Genomic DNA, 20972 nt, shown 5'->3' with positions numbered 1-20972 from the left:
GGGTAGTTGTCACACAGGTATGTGTGCATATGTGTACATGTGTGTAGTGCATGTAAAATCATTGAGCTGTATGCTTCAGTTTTATGTTCTTTATGTATATTATATCTTAAAAGCAAGATTAATGAAAAAAGAACATAGGAAAATCACCTTGGGAAAGAAAGGATTGCTTCTCAGAATCTGAAACAAATAGGATAGGCTTTCCCCTGCAGCTGGGATGGTGTTGAAACTCGAATTGGGCTTCCTATATATTTATTTAAGAGTGTTACCTGTTTCCTAAAGAAATCACCGTATTACAATACATAAAGAGAAAAGGTAAAAGAAAAATATACCAAAACTAATTATCCAGGGACATAAGAGGTAGGATGCAGTGTCACTGGGCCTAAGAGTTAGGTGTGTCCCAACAGCCAAGATTAGCATTAGGTCCTCTCAGTCTCTCTCTCTCTCTCCCTCCTCTTTTTCCTTCCTTCCTTCTCATCTTCTCTTCCTTCCTTTGTTCCTTTCTTCCTGACTGCCTGCCAGTCTTCCTTTCTTCCTTCCCCACCCACCCTTAATTTCTTTATACTCTGGCTAGTTTCAAAAAAGTTTTAAGAGTTCTTACCAAGATTCCTGTAACAGTGAAATTTTTGGTCCCTCTACTGTAAGTGTGGATAATAGGTCACTAAGATATGTCTTTTTTTTTCCTGCTCCTTATCTTTACTTCACTATATTCTTTCATCCAAATTCTAATTTAACGTTTATCAAGTTTGATTCTGGTAGCCAATTTTGAAAGGAAAATCTGGTAAGTTAAACAATTCACATTGTTCATAAAACTTCCCCAGGAAAAAGGGTTGGATTATCTCTCCCCAAAATTCATATGTTGAAATCCTAACCCCTTGGTACCTCAATAAAACTGATTTTTGAAAGCACTTAGATTTAAAAAGAAGAAGAAGAAAGAAAAAGAAACCATGGCGCTTTGGAGGAATGTCTGATTCCAGGTTTGAGGCAGGAAACCTCCAGGATGAGCCTGAGACGTCTTGTTGCAGCAGAAAACAGGGAGGTTCCCAAAGACCAGTGGGTCATGCCAAGAGGACATAGGAGCCAACAGGAGAGTCATCCTCTGGCCAAAGATGGGAAAGTTTGAGCATAAAATACTTGACACACACTGAATATACTAAAAGCCGTGAATTCATGAGGATATTTTTTAAATGAGAGAGAATGAAAGCAAACAGCAACAACAAAAACAAAACCCAGTTTCACTGAACATCAACTGAAATAATAAAGGCATCAATTCTTACTTAGAAAGGTGGCAACTGAAAAGAAATAATATCCTACCTCTTCTGAATAATTTGTAATTTAAGGTGCCAAATAGCCCTAGGAGATTAAGGGAAGTCCTCTTTACAAAAGAATTTCAGTTAATAAATGCAGAAGAATGATAGATAAGTAAAATCACCATTTTACAATCTCCAAAACACTAAGTGACTCTGATCATCAGTGGATGAACCCATTAGACGAACGTTTGGTGGCATATTCTTTATTGGAGGAGAAGGCTGGGCTGGCACCACCAGAACCCATTGATTAAGCTTAACATCACACATGTGCCATCTGATGTGACACACACGAAGTACACAGCCACCTATGAAGATGCTTACCAAAAGAGATGAACCTAATCAAGCTGCAGGTAACTTCTGTTTATAGGAAGTGCAGAGACAAGAGGAACAAGGTAAATGACACTACTAGAAAGCAAGGGACAAGGCCAGACTGTGCAACATTGTATGGAACAAGTGACTCAGTTTTTGTACAAGTCAATGACATGGGTTTAAATGTTGTAGAGGACTACTTGAGATAAAAAGAGACATAAAAGACACAAAAATAAAATGTAATGTTCAGACGTTCTTTACGTACTGATTCCAACAAACTCTGTTAAAAAGATAATTTTGAAACAATTGAGAAAATTTAATTTTAACTTTAAAAATTTAACTTAAAACATTGGACTGTGTTTTAGAAAATTCCAGGACAATTTTGTTAAATTTGTAGTCTAACAATAGCATTGTGGTTACGTAAGAAAATATCTATGTATTTTTAAGATGCACACTGAATTATGTAAGAGTGAAATGGCATGATATATAGGATTTACTTTAAAATATATCAGAAATAAAAGGAAAAGAATTGGGTGAAGCATATGCGGGCAATCTTAATTGTTGAATCTTGATAAAGGGAGTTGGGGTTCATTACCCTATTCTTTCTATTTTTGTACATTTAAAATTTTTCATAATAAATTGTTTTCAAGTATTTACTTCAGACATAAGGAGCCATTTGTTTATGGAAATGATAGAAAGACGAGGAAGTTCCTTCCTTGATCATCTATTGAAAAACAAAACAAACACAAAAGGTAGACACTTCTCCAGAACTGTTCAGCTCCCAAAGATGTTCTTTCCTCTGAGAACTCATGCCCCCATTCCCTGCCCCCATCATCTACTGACCAGTACCCCTCTGTTCCAGGCCACTGCTAATTTCACCAGGGTGGACACCAGGCCCAAGATGGTCCAATTGGATTCTTGCTACCAAAGATTTAAAATTGACATTCAACATCTGCTCATCAGACTCTGCTGTTGGAGAACTCTGGTGTTAGAGAGAACTGTATTCTGCCAAATGAACTGGAGAAACACATAAAGCTGATCTACGGAGCGAGGGGGAGGGCGGAGGAAGGGAGGACGAAGCAGATGCAGAATTCTGCAGTATTCTCTCCCCTGTTTTCATCCGTCCCTGAGGGCCAGCTGCAGTCCTCCTCTGGCTCTATGAGACCTACTTCTCCCATGACAGTAAATTTTGTCCAAGGAAGTCCTCTGTCACGGGCTAGCCTTGGGTGCAGGACACCAAGACCTTAGCTACTAGTGAGCATCAGATGAGAGCCTGGGAGCCACTGGGCTTGGAGGACATTGCTGGACACTGTTCCTAGGGGAGGAGGCCTTTGGCCTTACAGAAGGGTTAAGTCTCTCGTTATCATTCAAGGAAATTTCTGCCCAATGGCTGTTAAACTTAATTATATTAGCTTTTTTACTATCTTTAATAAAACTCTTTAACTATAAAAAAAAGTAGTTCTCTATGAGACCCACTTCTCACATGATAGCAAATTTTGTCCCCCAACCTTGCCCTTTTTTTTTTTTTTTTTTTTTTGTCTAAAGCTGCCTCTGGTAAGTCACTGTAATTGCAACAAAAAGAATCCTTTCTAATACAACTGCCTTTAGTTTCGTCTGGCTTAATTATAGTGCTTGCTTGCAATCCATGTATGTGGGCTAAATAGCTTCCTTCTGGTTTATAATTCCATGTCTCTATAACTAAAGGAGAGAGAGTAGAAACTTTTGGGTGGAAAGACTCATGTCTACCCACTTCCTGCAATGAAAACTTGCTTCCCTTTAACTTGAAAAACTTCCTTGACAATCTGAGAAATCTTGCCTAACTGATTGTAAGAGGAGTTAAGAAAGTTGTAAAGATAGGTGCCTCAACGAAGTCTCTACTCTGACAAGGACACGTGATCAATACAGAAGTGACAAATTAACAAAGCAATCAAGGAAATGCTTCTAGAGGCAAGTGGGTAGGGTTACTGACAGCCCAACACATCACAGCTTCTGATGTCAACCTTTGGACTCTTTAGGTCTGGAATTGCTCTAAGGCTGTAATTCAAACTGGTAGGTTAATTGTGCTAGCTAGCACGCCACAAGGGCGGTAACATTTGTTTGTTCAGATATACATACACCTCATGCACCTGGCACAGAACTGGCATTCAATAAATGGTATCACATGAAGTTACAGCTTTTGCAGGTTTACAAGGCCAAACAAGGCCTGACCCTAATGTAGCCCTGCCAACGTCAATATGGGACAATTCTCAGTCCTGTTTTGCCTGGAAAACACTTTAGAAATAGCTCTATAAGCTGGTAATGACGAAGAAGTCATGCCAAAATATATCAAGGTCAAGAAAAATTCAAGTATTTTATCTTTGAAAGGAACATGGCAAATCCTGGAGTCACCACATCAAAATCTTCTAACAACAATCCCCATCACTCTTTGTCAAACTGGGAACTGGGAAATGGGCCCAAGAGAACTTCCAGGGACCAAAGAGGCAAGAATTGTTCCATGGGGAAGTGATGAGCGGCGGGCTCCAGAACGAGTGGTCGGACAGCATCTACCTCTTTGATTCATGTCTAATTTCTCTTCTCTGACTTTAAGAGTTGCTGCTATTTCCCTGCTGTCTTCGATGATGCAGGAAATTAAGCTGAACAGTGAGCTCACTCAAGGAAGAAGCTTCCTTTTTATGCAGAGCTTTTTCATGCAGTGGTGCTGCCAGGACAGAAGCAGTTCCTTCAGCGCACTTAGACAGGCCAGGCAGTGTTTATTCTCCTGTCTTTCTCTTTTTCCCAAGACTAAATGTTTGTGAAATTGCACTGAACATTACTAAGGGTAACTGCAAACCAAAGGTTCTTTTTGGAGTGGTTGAAAATGATCTTATTATAACTGGCACTATTCATGTGATTTCATCCTTGCATCATGCAAGATTTCTGGGCTGTGGTTTATTTGGCTACAGTAAGCTTGACCCAGAATTATAAAATTTGGCTGTCCCACTTCTTCAGGAGTGCTTTTTATTCTTGCCACATGAGCCACATGCATTTACCCTTCCATTTTCACACTTTTCCAAAATCAATTGTATATCACTAATGTTGTTTACTTTAATCCAAAAAGTATTTCTTAATACTGCACGTGCCTCAGGCCCCTTTCAGAGGAAGAATCACAGGAATGAGTGTGATGGAACCCAGTTCAACCACGATTGTGTTCTGATTGGGTGCTTGGGAGAAATTTACTGGTCAAAGCAGAATTACCTGGCTTCTGGGAAAAATGCATCTTCTCTCCATTTTCTTTCATGAATTGTTCCCTGGGGGTCTGTGGGGTCAGGACATGAGGAGAAGTGGGGTCAGGACACGGGGAGGGTAGTCAAGATCCCTTCCTCCGTCTGCAGAGTTGGGCTGCCTCCCTGAGTTAGGGTCTGGTTGTCTTGAGCACGGCCACACATAAGTACTGATACGGGGCAGGTACTACAGTAAGCACAGATCAGACATGTTTGGGCTTTTGAAACTGCAGGATTTGCACTAACTCATTTGACTGAGGACCCACATAGACTCGGTGCGGGGGTAGGAGGCTAGTGCTGGTGAACCTGATGAGGATTTGGAAAGGCCAGTATGATACCATTTTTACACTGCACTTGGGTGCCATTTTATTTATCTTAGTCATTATTTTACAGTACAAAGTCTCTTGCATAATCTTCATGAATGCAGAAATTGAATTGTTTCAAAAGTGCCTCATGAAATGTAAAAGCAATAGTGACGTTCACTCATTCACTCACTCATCTATTCATTTACTTAACAAATATTTATTAAACACCTCCTATGTGCTGGGCACTACCCCGTGTGATATTAACATGCTTATTTCAGCGTCAAAATACTTTTATTTTGTGTTAAGTCTTGTATTCCACAACTTTTACACGTGATTGCAAATAATCTGTATTTTAGGAAAGGGTAGTTTAACAAGAAGAATACAGAGGTAAACGCTCCAAATATTTAAATTAGCATACAAATATTTTGACTTTCACCCTAATTTCACTATGATTACTTTTCTGAATGTCCAAAATTCTTGCATTTCTTTAGTCAGGTAAGCCTACAAGTTACTCAAGGAAGAACTGAGTGCATAAAGAGTAAAACCCTCAAGCAAATATAATAAGTTCTCATATTGACTATTCACAACCGTCTTTTAGAGGCAATAAATATTTGCACTTGGATAAAAAGGAATGAACTTATAAGTTGATGTTAGGTTTATTTTTCCATCAAGGATTGACCAGGGCAATGAACTATAAATTGTGATTGTTGTTGAACTTACACAGTTCCTAATATTTTTTAACTAACAATTATTTCCGTTCTTATCTGCCCAATTATACATGGTTAAATAATTGTACCTGAAAATGGAAACAATCTCCACCTATCTACATACAGATTAGCCTTTCCAGACACACCTGCTCACCAGGTGAGCATTAAGTACATAATACTGGGAGGGACTTTGAACTGCCCTTTTCTCTCTTCAAGGAAAAACATTGAAAGTATATTTGACAAGTCAAGGTTCAGCCACAGAAGTCTCAGATCCAACCAAAAATAGCAACCCATTTGCGGGTAGTCTCACAGGGCCTAGACTGACATAGCGTGGTGTAGTGGGGGAGACCCAAGGCAGTCAGAAGGGGTCCTGGGGCTTCCCTAGGAAATAGCCAATGTCTCTGGTGAGGAGCACGAGGACAGGCTTAAAATGAACTATTTCCCCCGAGGAAGAGCAAAGAATGAGTTAGACTTTTAGAAACCACAGTTGGCCTGCTTCTTGCCCCCAGAGAATTCTGTCCTATATTAAATTTGGGAGCTGAATAGGTCATTCTTGGACACGTTATGAGTTGATTGCTCATTCAGCTTGATAAAATGAGCCTTGAATTATGGAGCTTCTTCCACACAGTCTGAGCAATCCTCAGGGGCCAAAAGCCCTTCTTTATACCCGACCTGTTGTCTTCATGCTTGCAACTGAAAGCCAGCTCTTCCTGTGTCCTATTTTGTAAAAACTAAGAGGTCTTTAAATACATAAAGAATCATTTGTTTATTGTTACCAAATTGAAAAGAATCATAGAACGTTTAAAGTTCTAAGGTGATTTAGAGTTCATTTAGAATAATAATAATTCTTTACATATGGCCAGTAGACATGTTGTTTTGGCCTGCTCACCATCCCTTCCCTCTTCTTCAGGTAACAGCACTTCATTTTTTCTTTGGGAAACTACCCTCCTCCATGGTTAGTCCATGAGGTTGAAATGGGGCTGATCCTGCCCATAGCTCCAGAGAAGGGTCTAAAGAGAGGCCACATCCTCTGACCAAAGTGACTGCTTCAAGAATGAGCACCTGGTCCAGATTGAGCCAATGAGAGCCAGCCTAATTTGATGGAGTTTCTGATGCTTCTCGCCAGGGATCTGATTAATCCCTGTGTAGCATTTTCTGTCACAGCAAGTCATTCACACAGCCAATTTCTCCCGATACCAACCCACTTTCTTGCTTGGTGTCTCTTCCCCCCACAATTTGTGGTCCTGGTACCCTACCAAGGTAAGTGGACACAACAGTAATTGATATTCACGAGATCTGGGCCATTCTGCCAGTAAAACGTTGGTTTAATTGGAATATCTGGAGGATTTAAGGGAAAATTGGGAGTGGGGAGATGAAACAAGGAAGCAGGTTAACATTTACCAAATGTCTACTTATCATCTGCCGGACACAATGTTAGGCTCTATCGTGATGTCTTATTTAACTTAAGTGGGGGAGGAATGTTCATAAATGTATAGATTTTTGAACTGCATAAAAAGAAAAATCAATATGCCCTTTCTTCCATTGGGTCGAAAAAAGTTATTTGTGCATTTATAGCTTTTCTTAAAATTAAAAATAACAGAGTGGAGAATCACTGAAATTCTTCATTTCCATGACAATTTGCTTAACTAGATGAAAATGATTTATGAAATTAAAAACCCCAGAAACATTATAAAAGGTTCTAGTACGTAGGAGAAAGTGTCACTAGGTTGATGAGTATAGCCAGAGCCCCTAATACCAATCATCCCGCTTCCAAACTGTCCCTGTGGGCTGGCAGGCAGTGCCACCTGAAACTGTTTTTATAGAAGCCGTTACAATCTGTACTTGATTTTTGTTGTTGTTGTTTTAGGACCATTAGCCCTGAGCTAACTACTGCCAATCCTCCTCTTCTTGCGGAGGAAGACCGGCCGTGAGCTAACATCCATGCCCATCTTCCTCTACTTTATACGTGGGATGCCTACCACAGCACGGCTTTTGCCAAGGGGTGCCATGTCAGCACCGGGATCCGAACCAGCGAACCCAGGCCCCGAAGCGGAACGTGCAAACCTAACCGCTGCGCCACGGGCCGGGCCCCTGTACTTGATTTTTAATGAAAAAGTTCTTCATAAATCTAAATGGCAAACCCAAGTTTATTTTCCGTATGCATAACATCAAAACACCTGACAGCTTGGCCCCATTCCCAGCAAGTCTATTTCTCCCTGAATATCCTGTAACTTACATGGCGCGGGGCTGGCGCACCGCTGAGGCACAGCTGGGATCTACTAAAAATTCCTCAAAACGGCCTCCTTAGGTCAGCAGCCCACTCACGGCCTTTCTAGAATTTTGCTGAATAAAAGTTTAATAACACAAAAGAAAGCCAAAACCCACAAATTCAAATTCAAGCTGTAAGAAAAAAAAAATTCCTCAGGTGACTATAGAAGTAGATGCCTCTATTGTTCCCTTATGATAAACCTGAAGAGGCCAGTGCAATACTCATCCTTTATGGTGTAAACTTGGGCGCTACCATATTTATCTTAGCCATCATTTTATATCCAGAGTCTTCCGTAATCTTCACGAGCACAGAAAGTAAGCTAGTTCTTAAGTGCTTAGTAAAATTCACAGTGATTCATTCATTCGTTCATTCATCTCACTGAACAGGCAGGAAGTTCTTAGAGGACAAAGGGCTCAAGAGCCATATCTTTATCTTTGGTTTAGGAGTCCTCCAGCCCTAGTACAAAGAATGCTATGAGCTGGCAGCCAGAAGTGTTCAGTGAGGGAGAGAAGGAAAAGAACTCGTTTTGATCGCTCAGAAAACATTTTCTTCTTCTCTATCCTCTGCTGGGGCGGTAGGCAAAGGAAATGTTCTTCCGACAGTTGGGTCTATCTGCCTTGAAAACTTGATTTCACAAAATGCACAACCTTGCGCCGCGGGGGCCCGACTGCACAAGTAGCCTGTCTCAGCGGGTCACGAGCTCACCGTCACCCACGCGGTGGCGGCGCCTCTGCCCGCAGCCTCTCGGGCTCCCTCCCTCCGGCAGGCGTCGCTGGCCGTAGCCGGGCCCTAAGGAAGGAAGCGGACTCTGACTCCGATCCTCCATCCCGCCAGGAGCCTCGGCACCCCCGGCCCGCCTTCCTTCCGTGCCTGCGCCTGCTATCTCGCCGCCGCAGCCTTTGGAAGGTCTCGCGCCCCTGCCCGCGCCCAGGGATGAACCGGGCCCTCACTCTGGAAGGCGAGGGTTCGGGCCACCGCGATTGAGATCCGGGGCAGCTGGGAGGGAGCTCCGGGCGGGCCCGGGCGCAAGGCCAGGGCAATCGGCGCGTGCCCAAAGGCCCGGGCCCCCTGAGACGTGATCCGGAGTAGTGGGTGGGGAGCCCGGGGGGCGCGCTGGAGGGGGTGGGGAGTGGGCGGAGGCGCAGCAGGAAACGTCCTGGGCCTGGCCGGGCCGGTCGGGCCGGGGGCGCAGTTTAGGGGAGTGACGGGGCGGCGCCGGGCTGGGCTGCCCAGCCGGCTCACCTCACCCTGGCGGCGCGCCCCGCGGGGACTCGCGGGGAGGGGAGCCAGACCCGAGGGCCTTTGGATTCCGGGTCCGCCCTCTCCCGCTCCAGGGCCAGCGGCGAGCGGCAACGACGGCCAGAGCCGCAGCGGCAGCATGAGAGCGGACGCCGCTGCTCCACGCCTGCGGACACGCAGCGAGCGGCGGGGGCTCTGCCTGCGCACGCCATGGGGGCGCAGTGGGGCCGGAGGGCTGCCCGGCCACGCGGGCTGCGCAGAGGCGGGGGGCTGCCGCGGACCGTCTCGGCGCTGGCGGCCGCCGGCCTGCTGTGCACCGCTCTGGTCGCCTACGCCTCCTTGGGGCTGCCGCCGCCGCTGTCCTGGTCATCCTCCGCCCCGCCGCGGCCGGTGGGCGTGCTGCTGTGGTGGGAGCCCTTCCGGAGGCGCGACAGCGCCGCGAGGCCGCCCCCCGACTGCTGGCTGCGCTTCAACATCAGCGGCTGCCGCCTGCTCACCGATCGTGCTGCCTACGGGGAGGCCCAGGCTGTGCTTTTCCATCACCGAGACCTCGTGAAGGGACCTCCCGACTGGCCCCCGCCCTGGGGCGCCCAGGTGCGCACGGCAGAGGAGCTGGAGCTGCGGGTGTTCGACGACGAGGAGGAAGCGGCAGCCGCGGCTAACGAAGCCCTGGCCGCCTCAGGCCCCAGGCCCCCGGGCCAGCGCTGGGTGTGGATGAACTTCGAGTCGCCTTCCCACTCCCCGGGGCTGCGAAGGCTGGCCGCTAACCTCTTCAACTGGACGCTCTCCTACCGGGCGGACTCAGACGTTTTCGTTCCATATGGCTACCTCTACCCCAGGACTCATCCTAGCGAGCAGCCGCCAGGCTTGGCCCCACCGCTGGCCCGGAAACGGGGGCTGGTGGCCTGGGTGGTGAGCAACTGGGATGAGCGCCAGGCCCGGGTCCGCTACTACCACCAGCTAAGCCAGCACGTGCCCGTGGACATTTTCGGCAAGGGCGGACCTGGGCGGCCGGTGCCGGACATTGGGCTCCTGCACACGGTGGCCCGCTACAAGTTCTACCTGGCCTTCGAGAACTCGCAGCACCTGGATTATATCACTGAGAAGCTCTGGCGCAACTCGTTGCTGGCCGGGGCGGTGCCAGTGGTGCTGGGCCCCGACCGTGCCAATTACGAGCGCTTCGTGCCCCGCGGTGCCTTCATCCACGTAGACGACTTCCCTAGTGCCTCGTCCCTGGCCGCCTACCTGCTCTTCCTCGACCGAAACCCGGCTGTCTACCGCCGCTACTTCCACTGGCGCCGAAGCTACGCCGTGCACATCACCTCCTTTTGGGACGAGCCTTGGTGCCGGGCCTGCCAGGCAGTGCAGATGGCTGGGGACCGGCCCAAGAGCGTGCGCAACTTGGCTCGCTGGTTTGAGCGGTGAAGCCATCCTCCCCTGCGTGTAACCCGGGGAGGCCAAGTCGTCAGCGTTTTGATCCTCTGCCGTGCATCTGTCTCCTTGACTGTCGAATCACGTGACTAAGTTTTCCAAACACCCGTTTTTACACTATGGGAAAAAAGTGATTTACCCGTTAATGTTATTAGCACAAAGACGGGACGAGGAGGATCCCGGATTCTCAAGCCTTTTGCACAACTAGAAGTTGGGCTCCCTCTGCTGTTGGTGGGCATCAGTGTTCAGGGGTGAAGAAAGGGGCCCTTTCTCACCCTGTAACCAGTGCAGAGGTGAAGTAGTTTAGTTACAAGAAGACTGTTGAGTCAGTTACTCTGAATTGCCTCATCTCCCACAGGCCATATTTGTGGCCTGTGCTGAGTCCAAACCCTATACACGCTGCTCCTCCACTCCACATTTCACTGGGCCAACTGCAGCAAACCCCTGGTTTTAAAAAGAGCCTTGCTGCTGGATAGTGGAAGATCCCTAAGTGGATCTTTCTCTTTGTTGGTTGAATTCCTCAAAGACTCAGCTCCTAAGAAAGGTGGAGGGGGTGGTCCGCAAATCCATTGATTGTTCCTTAACAAGTGCTGTTTGTTCCCCTGCCCTATGAACGGAAACAAGATGCTGGATTGTCCTTGGAGAAGAGTAGGGTGAATATATAGGTGTACGTCGCTTTACACAAATGTATTCCTGAAAAGCTGCTTTTAAATCAAATCCCAAATTCACTGCTTGAGAAGATTTCAGTATTTAATGGAACCCTATGGAGAATCCCTTTACAATGTGAATAATCATCTCCTAATTTATTCCTTCTGCGTCTATGTTTTTCTGTATCCTGGATTTTTTTTAAAAGCGTTTAAAATTACAGATGTGAAAATAAAGCAGAAGCAACATTCTTCTCCCCTCTTGCCAAAAAACCAGCCTGTGTTTACAAACAGAAGAAAAAGAAATGAGTTTTTGGAAGTAAGGACCAGAATTTAAACTGGAATGTCAGTCTTCCCGGGGTGCTGGCATTACCTGTCTGCAGAACAATGGAAGGGATTGTACCGTATTATGGTATCATGCAAAAGGAAAAAAGTTTCATGGTGTCTGTTAATGGTGGTTTTTGTTTCTGTCACTTTTTAGTTAAATGTTTAGTTTGTTAGGGAGTGGAACTAAATTAGTGCCTGCAATGAACTTTGTCTTTTGTTAAAGGCTAAATCTGCCATTCTTTCTGAGGCCAGTAGCTTCCCCTCCTAGTCTGCATAGTAGTGATATATCTTCACATTTCTAGTGCCCTTGAGACTGTGCCATGGGACCTACTTTGAAAATCTATGCATTGACTTTAAAAGTCCTTGAATGAACAGCATATGAAATAGATGTTACCATGTGTCTGTTCTGTGCCAAACAATGGGCTTGGGGTGCCAGGAAAGACACAAAAACGTGTGAGGCAAGGTCCTCTCTCTGAAGCTCCTATGGTCTACCACTGCCAACAAGTAAATAGTGACCTTTGATAAATCAATTGGCAGAAGCTATTTGTTTCAAGTGACGTTCCTTAAGTAAGATGACAGTAAATCAATTATTAGAAAGCCAGTTGATTTAAAGCTTGAAATAATGGAGGTTTTTCCCCCCTCTATTTATTATAATAACGACCTTCAGTGACTGATTATTATGGGTAGGGTCCAAGATTAGTTAGGTTTTTACAGAATTCTGCTGTAAACAGTGATTTTGCCTTTGATTAGTACGATTAGCTGAATCAGAAAGTGAGTTTATCTCTGTGTGCATTTGTTACAGACTCACTTGAAAAGCTCAGGAAAATCTAGGTGCTTCAATGCTCCGTTTTCCTTGAAAGGAGAAATTAAAATCCCTGGATAAAATTTCTTTATTAAAATATTATAGCATGGCAGAATTACAAAGTAGCAGCCATCCAATAAAGAAAAAGGAAAAATTCTAATCTTAAAACAAGTATTTATGACATTTGGCCAATGATCTTGGTGTTATCAGGAATCTACATGGGGAAGTAGGATTTAGGGTTTTGCAGGTAATCTGGCTTAGATTTGAATTCCAGCTGTGTGACCTGGGGCAAATTAGTGGTAACCCTGAGCCTCAGCTTCCTTATCTAAAATAGGGAAGGAAAATAAAATACTTCACAGCTCATGTGAGCATTTCAGGAAATAAAATAAGTCAAGGTCCCTGACACATACCTGTCACTCAATTGGTGAGAGATTTTTTTTTCCTTCTTTCCTTGCAGTGATTTCAGGGTCTCTCCATATCCATTTGTATGTCAAAAATTAAATCTCAAGGTATGTTACAGACTAGATATGAAATAAAAAGGAACGGGCCTCATGTCATGTATTTCAAATGAGTCCCTAAAGCTAACCCATATTATTTCAGGGATCATCATTGCCATTTAGGTTGAGCTTGAATTTGCAGACTAGGAAGAAGCACCTTTGCTTTCTTTGGAAAAAAAAAATTTTTTGTTTTTGTTGTCATATTGTTAAATAATTATCTATTATTTTACTAATGCTCTTCTTACTATTGTCTATTTAAAACTAACCACGTATTTATTGAATATTTAGCATGAGGAAGATATAATTGCATTTTTTTACATGCAATTTTTTTGAGTCTGGAACAAACAGAATTTTTTTAGACTAGTTCATCAAAGGGCAAGAGAAATGTGGCAATGGCTCCTTTTATGTTATTTTATTTTTCATCTCATTCTAAATTGAGCAGGTTAAAATTTCATATACATTAGTATAAAGATGCATATAAATGCATCATATATTTCAAAATGTATTTCGTATGATTGTCATGCCCTTCCTTTAAGACATAAACTTTTCTTTCAAATTTATTACAAATTTAATATTTTTAGCACTTGATGACTAATTACTTGAGTGCAGCTTGAATGCTATTTGCGTCAGGAAGAGTGTCTGACTTGCTGTCAGTATTCACAGGTGCTTTTCAGTTTCCAAGCCCTTCCCTGGCAGTAATTTAGGGGAAACAGGGTGGCTTTAACAGAAAGAGCTTGTCATTTGGAGTCAGAACCAGGGTTCTTGGCTCTGCCGCTTTCTGCCCCTGTGGCCCTGATTAAGCAAGTTACTGACACTCTCTAAATTTAAGCTTCCTCCTTTATTATGCATGAATGTACCTGCAAAACAAGGATTAAATGTGATGATGTATGCCAAGGTGCTTTGTACATTGTAAAGTGCTGTACAGTTCAGGATGTTCTACATTTTCAAGGCTCTAGAGGAAGGGTGGGCAAACGTTTCTGTAAAGGGCCAGAGAATAAATATTTCAGGCTTTGCAGGCTGTAAAGTTTCTGCTACCACTACTCAACTTAGTGCTGTAGCACACAAGCAGCCCTTGACAATACATACACAAAGGAATTGCCTGGGTTTGGCCCAAGGGCCATAGTTTGTCTACTCTGTTCTAGACTTTTAGAGATGTAAGGAATTTGAGAACCTACCTGAGGGGGTTTCTTAGAAAGGATTTAAGAATTGGAATTTAAGAATTTTGGAGGCCGATATTCCTGGATTCCTAAACCAGCTTTGCAACATTTCCTAGTTGTCTTATCTTGGCAAATTATTTCAGCTCTCTGTGTTTTGATATTCTCATCTCTAATTGAAGGTAATCATATATAATTTATAGAGGTGTTGGGAGAATTAGGTAAGACATTTAAAGTACTCAGGACAGCGCCTGGCACGTAGGAGGCATCTGGAAAATGTTAACTGTAATTATCACCAGCTTATTTTACAGAGAAAGGAGCTGAGGTCCAGACACATTGAAGGACTCGCCTAAGATTTCAGTAGCAGCAGCAGAAGCAGCCACGTTGTACAAGTCATAACCGATTTCAGCCTGTCACTTGAACTGCAAAATGAGGGGGGTTGGACAAAAGCATCCCCTGGGACCTTCTAGTTCCACTTGCCGTCATTCTGCTAACTGGCACCCTAGGGCTTAAAGAACTCATTCCCCTCCCACTGTGCCTTCCTTACAGTCTGGAAATGACTTACTGCACGGCAGCGGTAAACTGGCAGAAAACCAGGCACCAGAGAGGGAGATTCTGATTTAGCACTAAAAAAAAAATATATATATATATATATATATACACACACATATATATTCATTATATATTATATACACTTAATATAATATACATATTAAAGTGTCATATGCCTTAGATATCAGGGAAAGGAGCCAAGTTCTTGGTGATTAGTATGGTGAATAATTGCATTGAATACATTTCAAGTCATTCTTGGATGTGTCTCAGGGACTTTTATGGTACACATTTGTATAACAAGTCAAGTATTTATGTACACATGTTCAGATTATTTTGACAAAATGATTAAAGTAATGAGATGGAAAACGAGTCTTTGTTTATAATGTATATTCCCCCAGGCACTAATGTGTTCAACCATGACACATGGGATGTTTCTTGGTCAAGGGGTCTCTGAAGTTCATTGATTCTAGATTGGTAACTGAAATGTGATGCCTTTGCCTCCTCTGAGAGGTCAGGTCCAGTTCAGCTGGTCTCTTGTCTTTCTTGCCCGGCTTTTTCCCTTTAACCTGGTGACTCATGTCCAAGGCCACGAGAATTCGACTCCTTTCTCTCAGTCTAGTTTATTTTACTAAGTGCTGTGATGCCCTCTGTACTGGCTCTAGCTCCTGTTCACTAAATTACATAGTGCCATTTTTTAAAGAGGTGGAATAAAGACTGGGAACATGATGGTGGGCAGAGGCATCTTTCCTCTTAACAGCCGATGCTCAAATCATTGAAAGGGGAAAATATGAAGATGAAAAAAACACAATATTGTCTCTGCTTTCCCTCCTCCAGCACACATACACTGACATGCTCATTGAAGTACAGATTCTGAAAAATGACAGTGGCCAGCTGAGGGTGGGACCAGGGGTGACAAGCAAAGAGGATTTAATAATGAATGAGTGAAAAGAAAAGTGCGTGATAAAGCAGAACAGGTGGTGAATATAGATGGGGAGTGAAGAGAAAAAAGGGAAAAAGAAAGCCACTGGGGTAAACGAGTTCAAAGTGTTTGAGGAGAAAGTGAGAAGATCAGAGAGAAGAAAGGGAGGGAAGATAAGGGTCAGATGACAATGAAAGAGGGAGGATAGAGGAGGAATGTATGCACAGAGAAAGAGGGAATAGTGTAAAATCCACCACTCAATGCCACTTTCCTGAAAAGAAACCTTTGTTCCAGCTTGAAATGCAGCATCTGTTGGCAAATGGGGAGTGAAATCAAGAAGTCTGAACTCACTGACAGGGAAGGTCAGGAACTTAACAAGGAATAAACTAACCTTTCAGCCAAAATGTAAAACTGTCCCTTGATTCATTACAACAGATTCTTGAATTCTTATGACTACTTCTTTTTCACCTCGGAAAAATCACATTCATTGCAGGGTTTTTTTCATTTCTAGTTGGCATACTTCAACTATACTAAGATCCACTTTTAGAGAAATTTATATTTTTTACATAGCCATAATCACCAATTGACTCTTTCGAGGAAGAGAAGAGTCAAAGGAAAACATGTGAGGCACTTGGTACATTTAGTACGCTTATTAGTGTCCTGTGGACCCCATCAAAAATTATTTCAAGTGCGTTATACAGAACTGGATTTTTGAGATAGTTGAATGTTTAGTCAGTAATGTTTTTAAAAATTACTGAATCTTGGGGCTGGCCCCGTGGCCAAGTGGTTAAGTTCACGCGCTCTGCTGCAGGCGGCCCAGTGTTTCATTGGTTCAAATCCTGGGCGCGGACATGGCACTGCTCGTCAGACCACGCTGAGGCAGCGTCCCACATGCCACAACTAGAAGGACCCACAACGAAGAATATACAACTATGCACTGGGGGGCTTCGGGGAGAAAAAGGAAAAAAAATAAAATCTTTAAAAAAAAAAATTACTGAATCTTACCTAAATACACTAAAAAATAATGCCGCATTAGACCATGAGTGCAAAAACTCTTAATCTGAATTATTTTATTAGCCTTGAGCTAACATCTGTGCCAATCTCCTCTATTTTATAGGTGGGTGACTGCCACAGCTTGGCCAACGAGTGGTGCAGGTCTGTGCCCAGGATCCGAACCTGGGCTGCCAAAGCAGAGCATGCTGAACTTAACCACTAAGCCATGGGGCTGGCTCCTAAATTACTTTTTTTTTTTGGTGAGGAAGATTTGCTCCGAACTAACATCTGTTGCCAATGTTCCTCTTCTTTTGCTTGAGGAAGATTAGCCCTGGGCTGACATCTGTACCTTCCTCTATTTTGTATGTGGGTCACTGCCACAGCATGGCTTGATGAGTGGTGAAGCTTTGCCCCCAGGATCTGAACCTGCAAACCCAGGCTGGCAAAGCAGTATGTGCCAGACTTAACCACTACACCATGGGGCTGGGCCCCTGAAGTAGTTTAAAAGGGGGAGAAGTGGACTATTCAACAACGTTTAACGCATATTTCTTGAGTGCCTTCTATGTATTAGGACTTGGAGATGTAAATAAAACTAAGGCAAGGACTCTGCACTCAAAACTGTTATGTTCTAGTGGGAGAAACAGACATGTTGACAAATAACCCTAAGATGTGAGTATTGTCATAATAAAGGTATGTCATAGAAAAATGTATTAGATCATGTATAGAATCACAGAATTTAAGGGAAAAAGAGCAAACTCTCAGTAGGAGGCCCAGAGGGGTCAGGAATGAACTTCCTTCATCACAAACTAAATCTTAATGTTCTTTCTGAAAAATACACATACGACAGCCTCTGGTCTCAATACTTGTCTCTCTGATTATTTTCACTAATACTACAGTTAAAAATAAATGTCGTTATTAAGCATCACCTGCAACACAATGAATCTCTATAGGGATTTTACTCTCCTAGCAACTAGGAACACCTGCCCTCACCCTATGACTTTTCTTGTTCTCATAATGTTAGGCAAACATTTTAGAAATCTCTGTTCCACTACCTGAAACGTCATCTGAAATCCAATTAAGCACAACCATCTTAGTCACCAAACAGAAATACTTTTAGATAGAAATGAGTCTTATCTAATGATTTATCAAATCCTCCTTCTTTGGGAAGTACAAATTTGTGGCTTTTAAACAAGGGTTCTTTGTCAAAAATTGCAGTTCACTAATATTTGTTGTTTATTAATTTCCTGCTATATGCAGGGTGCCTTACATATATATATTTTTCCTCTTTATATTAAAGGCATTGTTGTAGGCAGCCTCTAAGATGGATCCCCATTTGTTCTGGCCTCCAGCTACCCCCTTAAGGAATTATCTCCCCTTGAGTTTGGCCTGGATTTGGTGACTCGTTTCTAATGAAAAGAATCTGGCAGAAGTGAAAGGCTGAAGCTTCTGAGATAAAGTTATAAAAGGCCTGGTTTTCCATCTTGCGGGCCCTTTCTTGCTCTCTAGCTTGCTCACTCTGAGAGAAGCTGACTGCCTGTGAGCTGCCCTGGGGCCAACTCCCGTGCGGAACTGAAGCCTCCGTCGACCTGCTCCACAGGAACTGAGTCCTGCCAACTAGATGACTGAGCTGGGAAGCAATTCTCCCCAGTTGAGCCTTCAGATGAGCCCCCAGACCTGGCTGACCGCTTAACTGCCACCTCATGAGAGTCCTTGAGTCAGAGTCCCCAGGTGAGCCACGCCTGGATTCCTACCCACAGAACCTGTGAGATAATAAATGTCTGTTGTTTTAGGGTTTGTATGCGAGTATTAGTTATGCAACAATAGACAACTAATGCATGCATTATCCCCATTTTAGAGAGTAGATTAATCATCTACAATCATGCCATGAATTCTGTCATGAGCCGGAATTCTAACGTACGTCCATTTGATTCCAAATCTTTCTTTCATTATAGTAGTCTGTCATTATGTCTAAGTTGTGCAATAACTGTGATGTATGCCTCTCTGTCCTAGTTGACGTACGTTTTGCTAATCTTCAGCTGTTTAGATGGGCAATCTTCTTAACTACTCTGAATTTGGATTTTCTCATCTATAAAATACGGGGGCACCTATCTAGCACTGGCTTACCAGGAAGCTTACTGGGACCTCAATGTCTGGACTTTTGGAAAGAAGGAGGAGCCAGGACTGGGAAGGGCTTAGACAAGGTCAGGTGATTCACTAAGGGGAATGCTTTGGATGGTTACCAGCGTTCTTACCATTAACTTGGATGGTTACCATTAGCTCTTATCTGCAAGAGACTAGAGACCTCAAGAAGGGCCAGTATCAAGTTAACAACCACTGTGATCTTGTGGGCCAAGTACAAGAGTCTCCAGGTGGACATCCTTTGGCCAGATGGGCAGCAGCAACCCGGCTGTTTCAGATGGTCAGTCCATGTGGTTTAAAGCAGGATCACAGCCACAGCTTAGAAGTGCAGGAAATGGGGTCCTGTCCCTGGGAGGGTGAGGTTGGCAAGAGCTGGAAAAGATTCTAGGTCTTCTGAGCAGAGCCGGGGAAGGAGAGGCTGGAAAACATAACAGCTCAGTGGGTTCCTCTGGAGCCAGGTTCCTCATCATGTCACTGGCCTTCTAGTTCTCTGTGTTCTGTGACAGAAGGACAGGGAATACTGGTAACATGAAGAAATAGTACTGGCTGTAGAGTGACATTGATATGGAGCAATGGGCTTGCTCTGCTTGCCGCGATCTGAGACAATTAATCATAACGAATTAGGGATCGAGAAAGGAAGTTTAATTGGTTTAGATTAGCTGACAAATTGAAAGATGCGTGACTAATATTTCTCAAAACCCATCTTCAAGGATTCCAGAATTTTGAGGCAGTTATTCAAGGGAAAATGGGCAGTAAGGAGAGGGTCCAGGGATGTTGGTCTCCAGGAGTGACGGGCTCCAGGCATCACATTGTTCCATTCTTCTGTCAGCTGTGATGGATGCCTCGTAGATGTGTTTCCTACCTGTGGTCGGCCTGTTCCTGGAGAGAAGCTCATAGAACAAAGTTTTAATTTATCAAGCTATGGGGGAATACATACATAAGCAGAGGCCATAAATCAGGAAAGCATGTTAATTTTTTTAGAGTACATGCAGAGCAGCAAGTAGTCATACAGAGAGGGGCTGGGGCCATTTAACGTAACAAAATGGCCTCACTTATGCTCACTTACAATATGGAACCACAGCCATTGATTTCACCTCCCAACTTATTGCAGCCATGGCCCTGAATTGTCTCAGATGCCCCAGTTTACAATATTTTGTAATGAATGCATATTTATCTTCATGTCCCAGTTTTAAGTTTTAAAATGCATCACCAACACTTTGGAGGGCAGCCTCCCTGCTCATGGGTTGGTGATTGAAGGTTTATGCCATCTGTGGGGGATACCCCAATCCAATCAGGACAAAATCCATTTGTCTGTGAGTGAATGGGGAGGGGAGGTGTGTGCAGGTTGGGGGGCCAGGAAGAGGTTGCTGAGTTGCCCACTGGGGGCTTCTGATTATTTCTTTGCTTTTAGAGAACCAGAAGTTTAGGGACTGAAAAAGAAAATGTACTATATTTAAGAGATGCTCTCTTGGATTTAACCTGAAAAATTCTAATAACACTAAAAAAAGTTTTGCAAAGGAATTTAGTAGCTATCTACAGCATTCTGATCTAAATGTTATTGACACAGTGTGGATTCATGTTTGTCTCCTTAAGTGTGCTTCTCTAAAACTGGAACGCTAGAATGTTTCTGTTCCCTCTTAAATATCAGCTCTTTCCTGTCTTGTAACAGTGTCGTTACTCTGGAATCATGTTCAGATCTAAGGCTTCTTTGTTCCAGAATTATGTTTCCATTATTAATAGATTTATATCACTTAAACTACAGGTAAACAGAAATAGCAAGAAGCTATGATAAAATTTGGGCCATAGTTATTCCAATTACTAGAACTCAAAATTATTACACTGACTTTCAATACTATTTTAATAACAACAGCTTGACAATTGGTTGCTTTTATTTTCATACTATATTATGTGCATATTTGTAGTTATTATTTACATGACTTGAATTGTATGTTGTACCAACCTACTAAATTTAAAAGATATTTGGAAGAAACCATTATTATGCCAAAAGTAGATGTTAAAAGTACCTTTTATTTTTAGCTCGTTCCTCCATGTGTAGTTAATGATTTAATTTATTCATTTTTGTTTCATCTATCTAAGTCTAGCTCTTTCCTCAACTAA

At 43.3% G+C, this 20972-nt stretch overlaps 1 protein-coding gene across 1 annotated transcript; it reads left to right on the top strand.

Annotated features, from left to right (window-relative positions):
- Positions 1-8795: 8795 nt before the first annotated feature.
- On the top strand, positions 8796-11633 carry FUT4 (fucosyltransferase 4). Its single transcript, XM_014835348.3, is given in 4 exon segments — positions 8796-8832; positions 8924-9115; positions 9247-9353; positions 9355-11633. Coding segments are annotated over 4 exon segments (1803 nt in total). The 3' UTR covers positions 10822-11633.
- Positions 11634-20972: the final 9339 nt, after the last annotated feature.

Source organism: Equus asinus, chromosome 20 (genome assembly GCF_041296235.1).
Source record: "Equus asinus isolate D_3611 breed Donkey chromosome 20, EquAss-T2T_v2, whole genome shotgun sequence".
In the NCBI taxonomy this organism is placed as follows: Eukaryota; Metazoa; Chordata; class Mammalia; order Perissodactyla; family Equidae; genus Equus; species Equus asinus.
The sequence above is the reverse complement of the archived record's forward strand: the minus strand, read 5'-3'. Positions and strand labels throughout refer to the sequence as shown.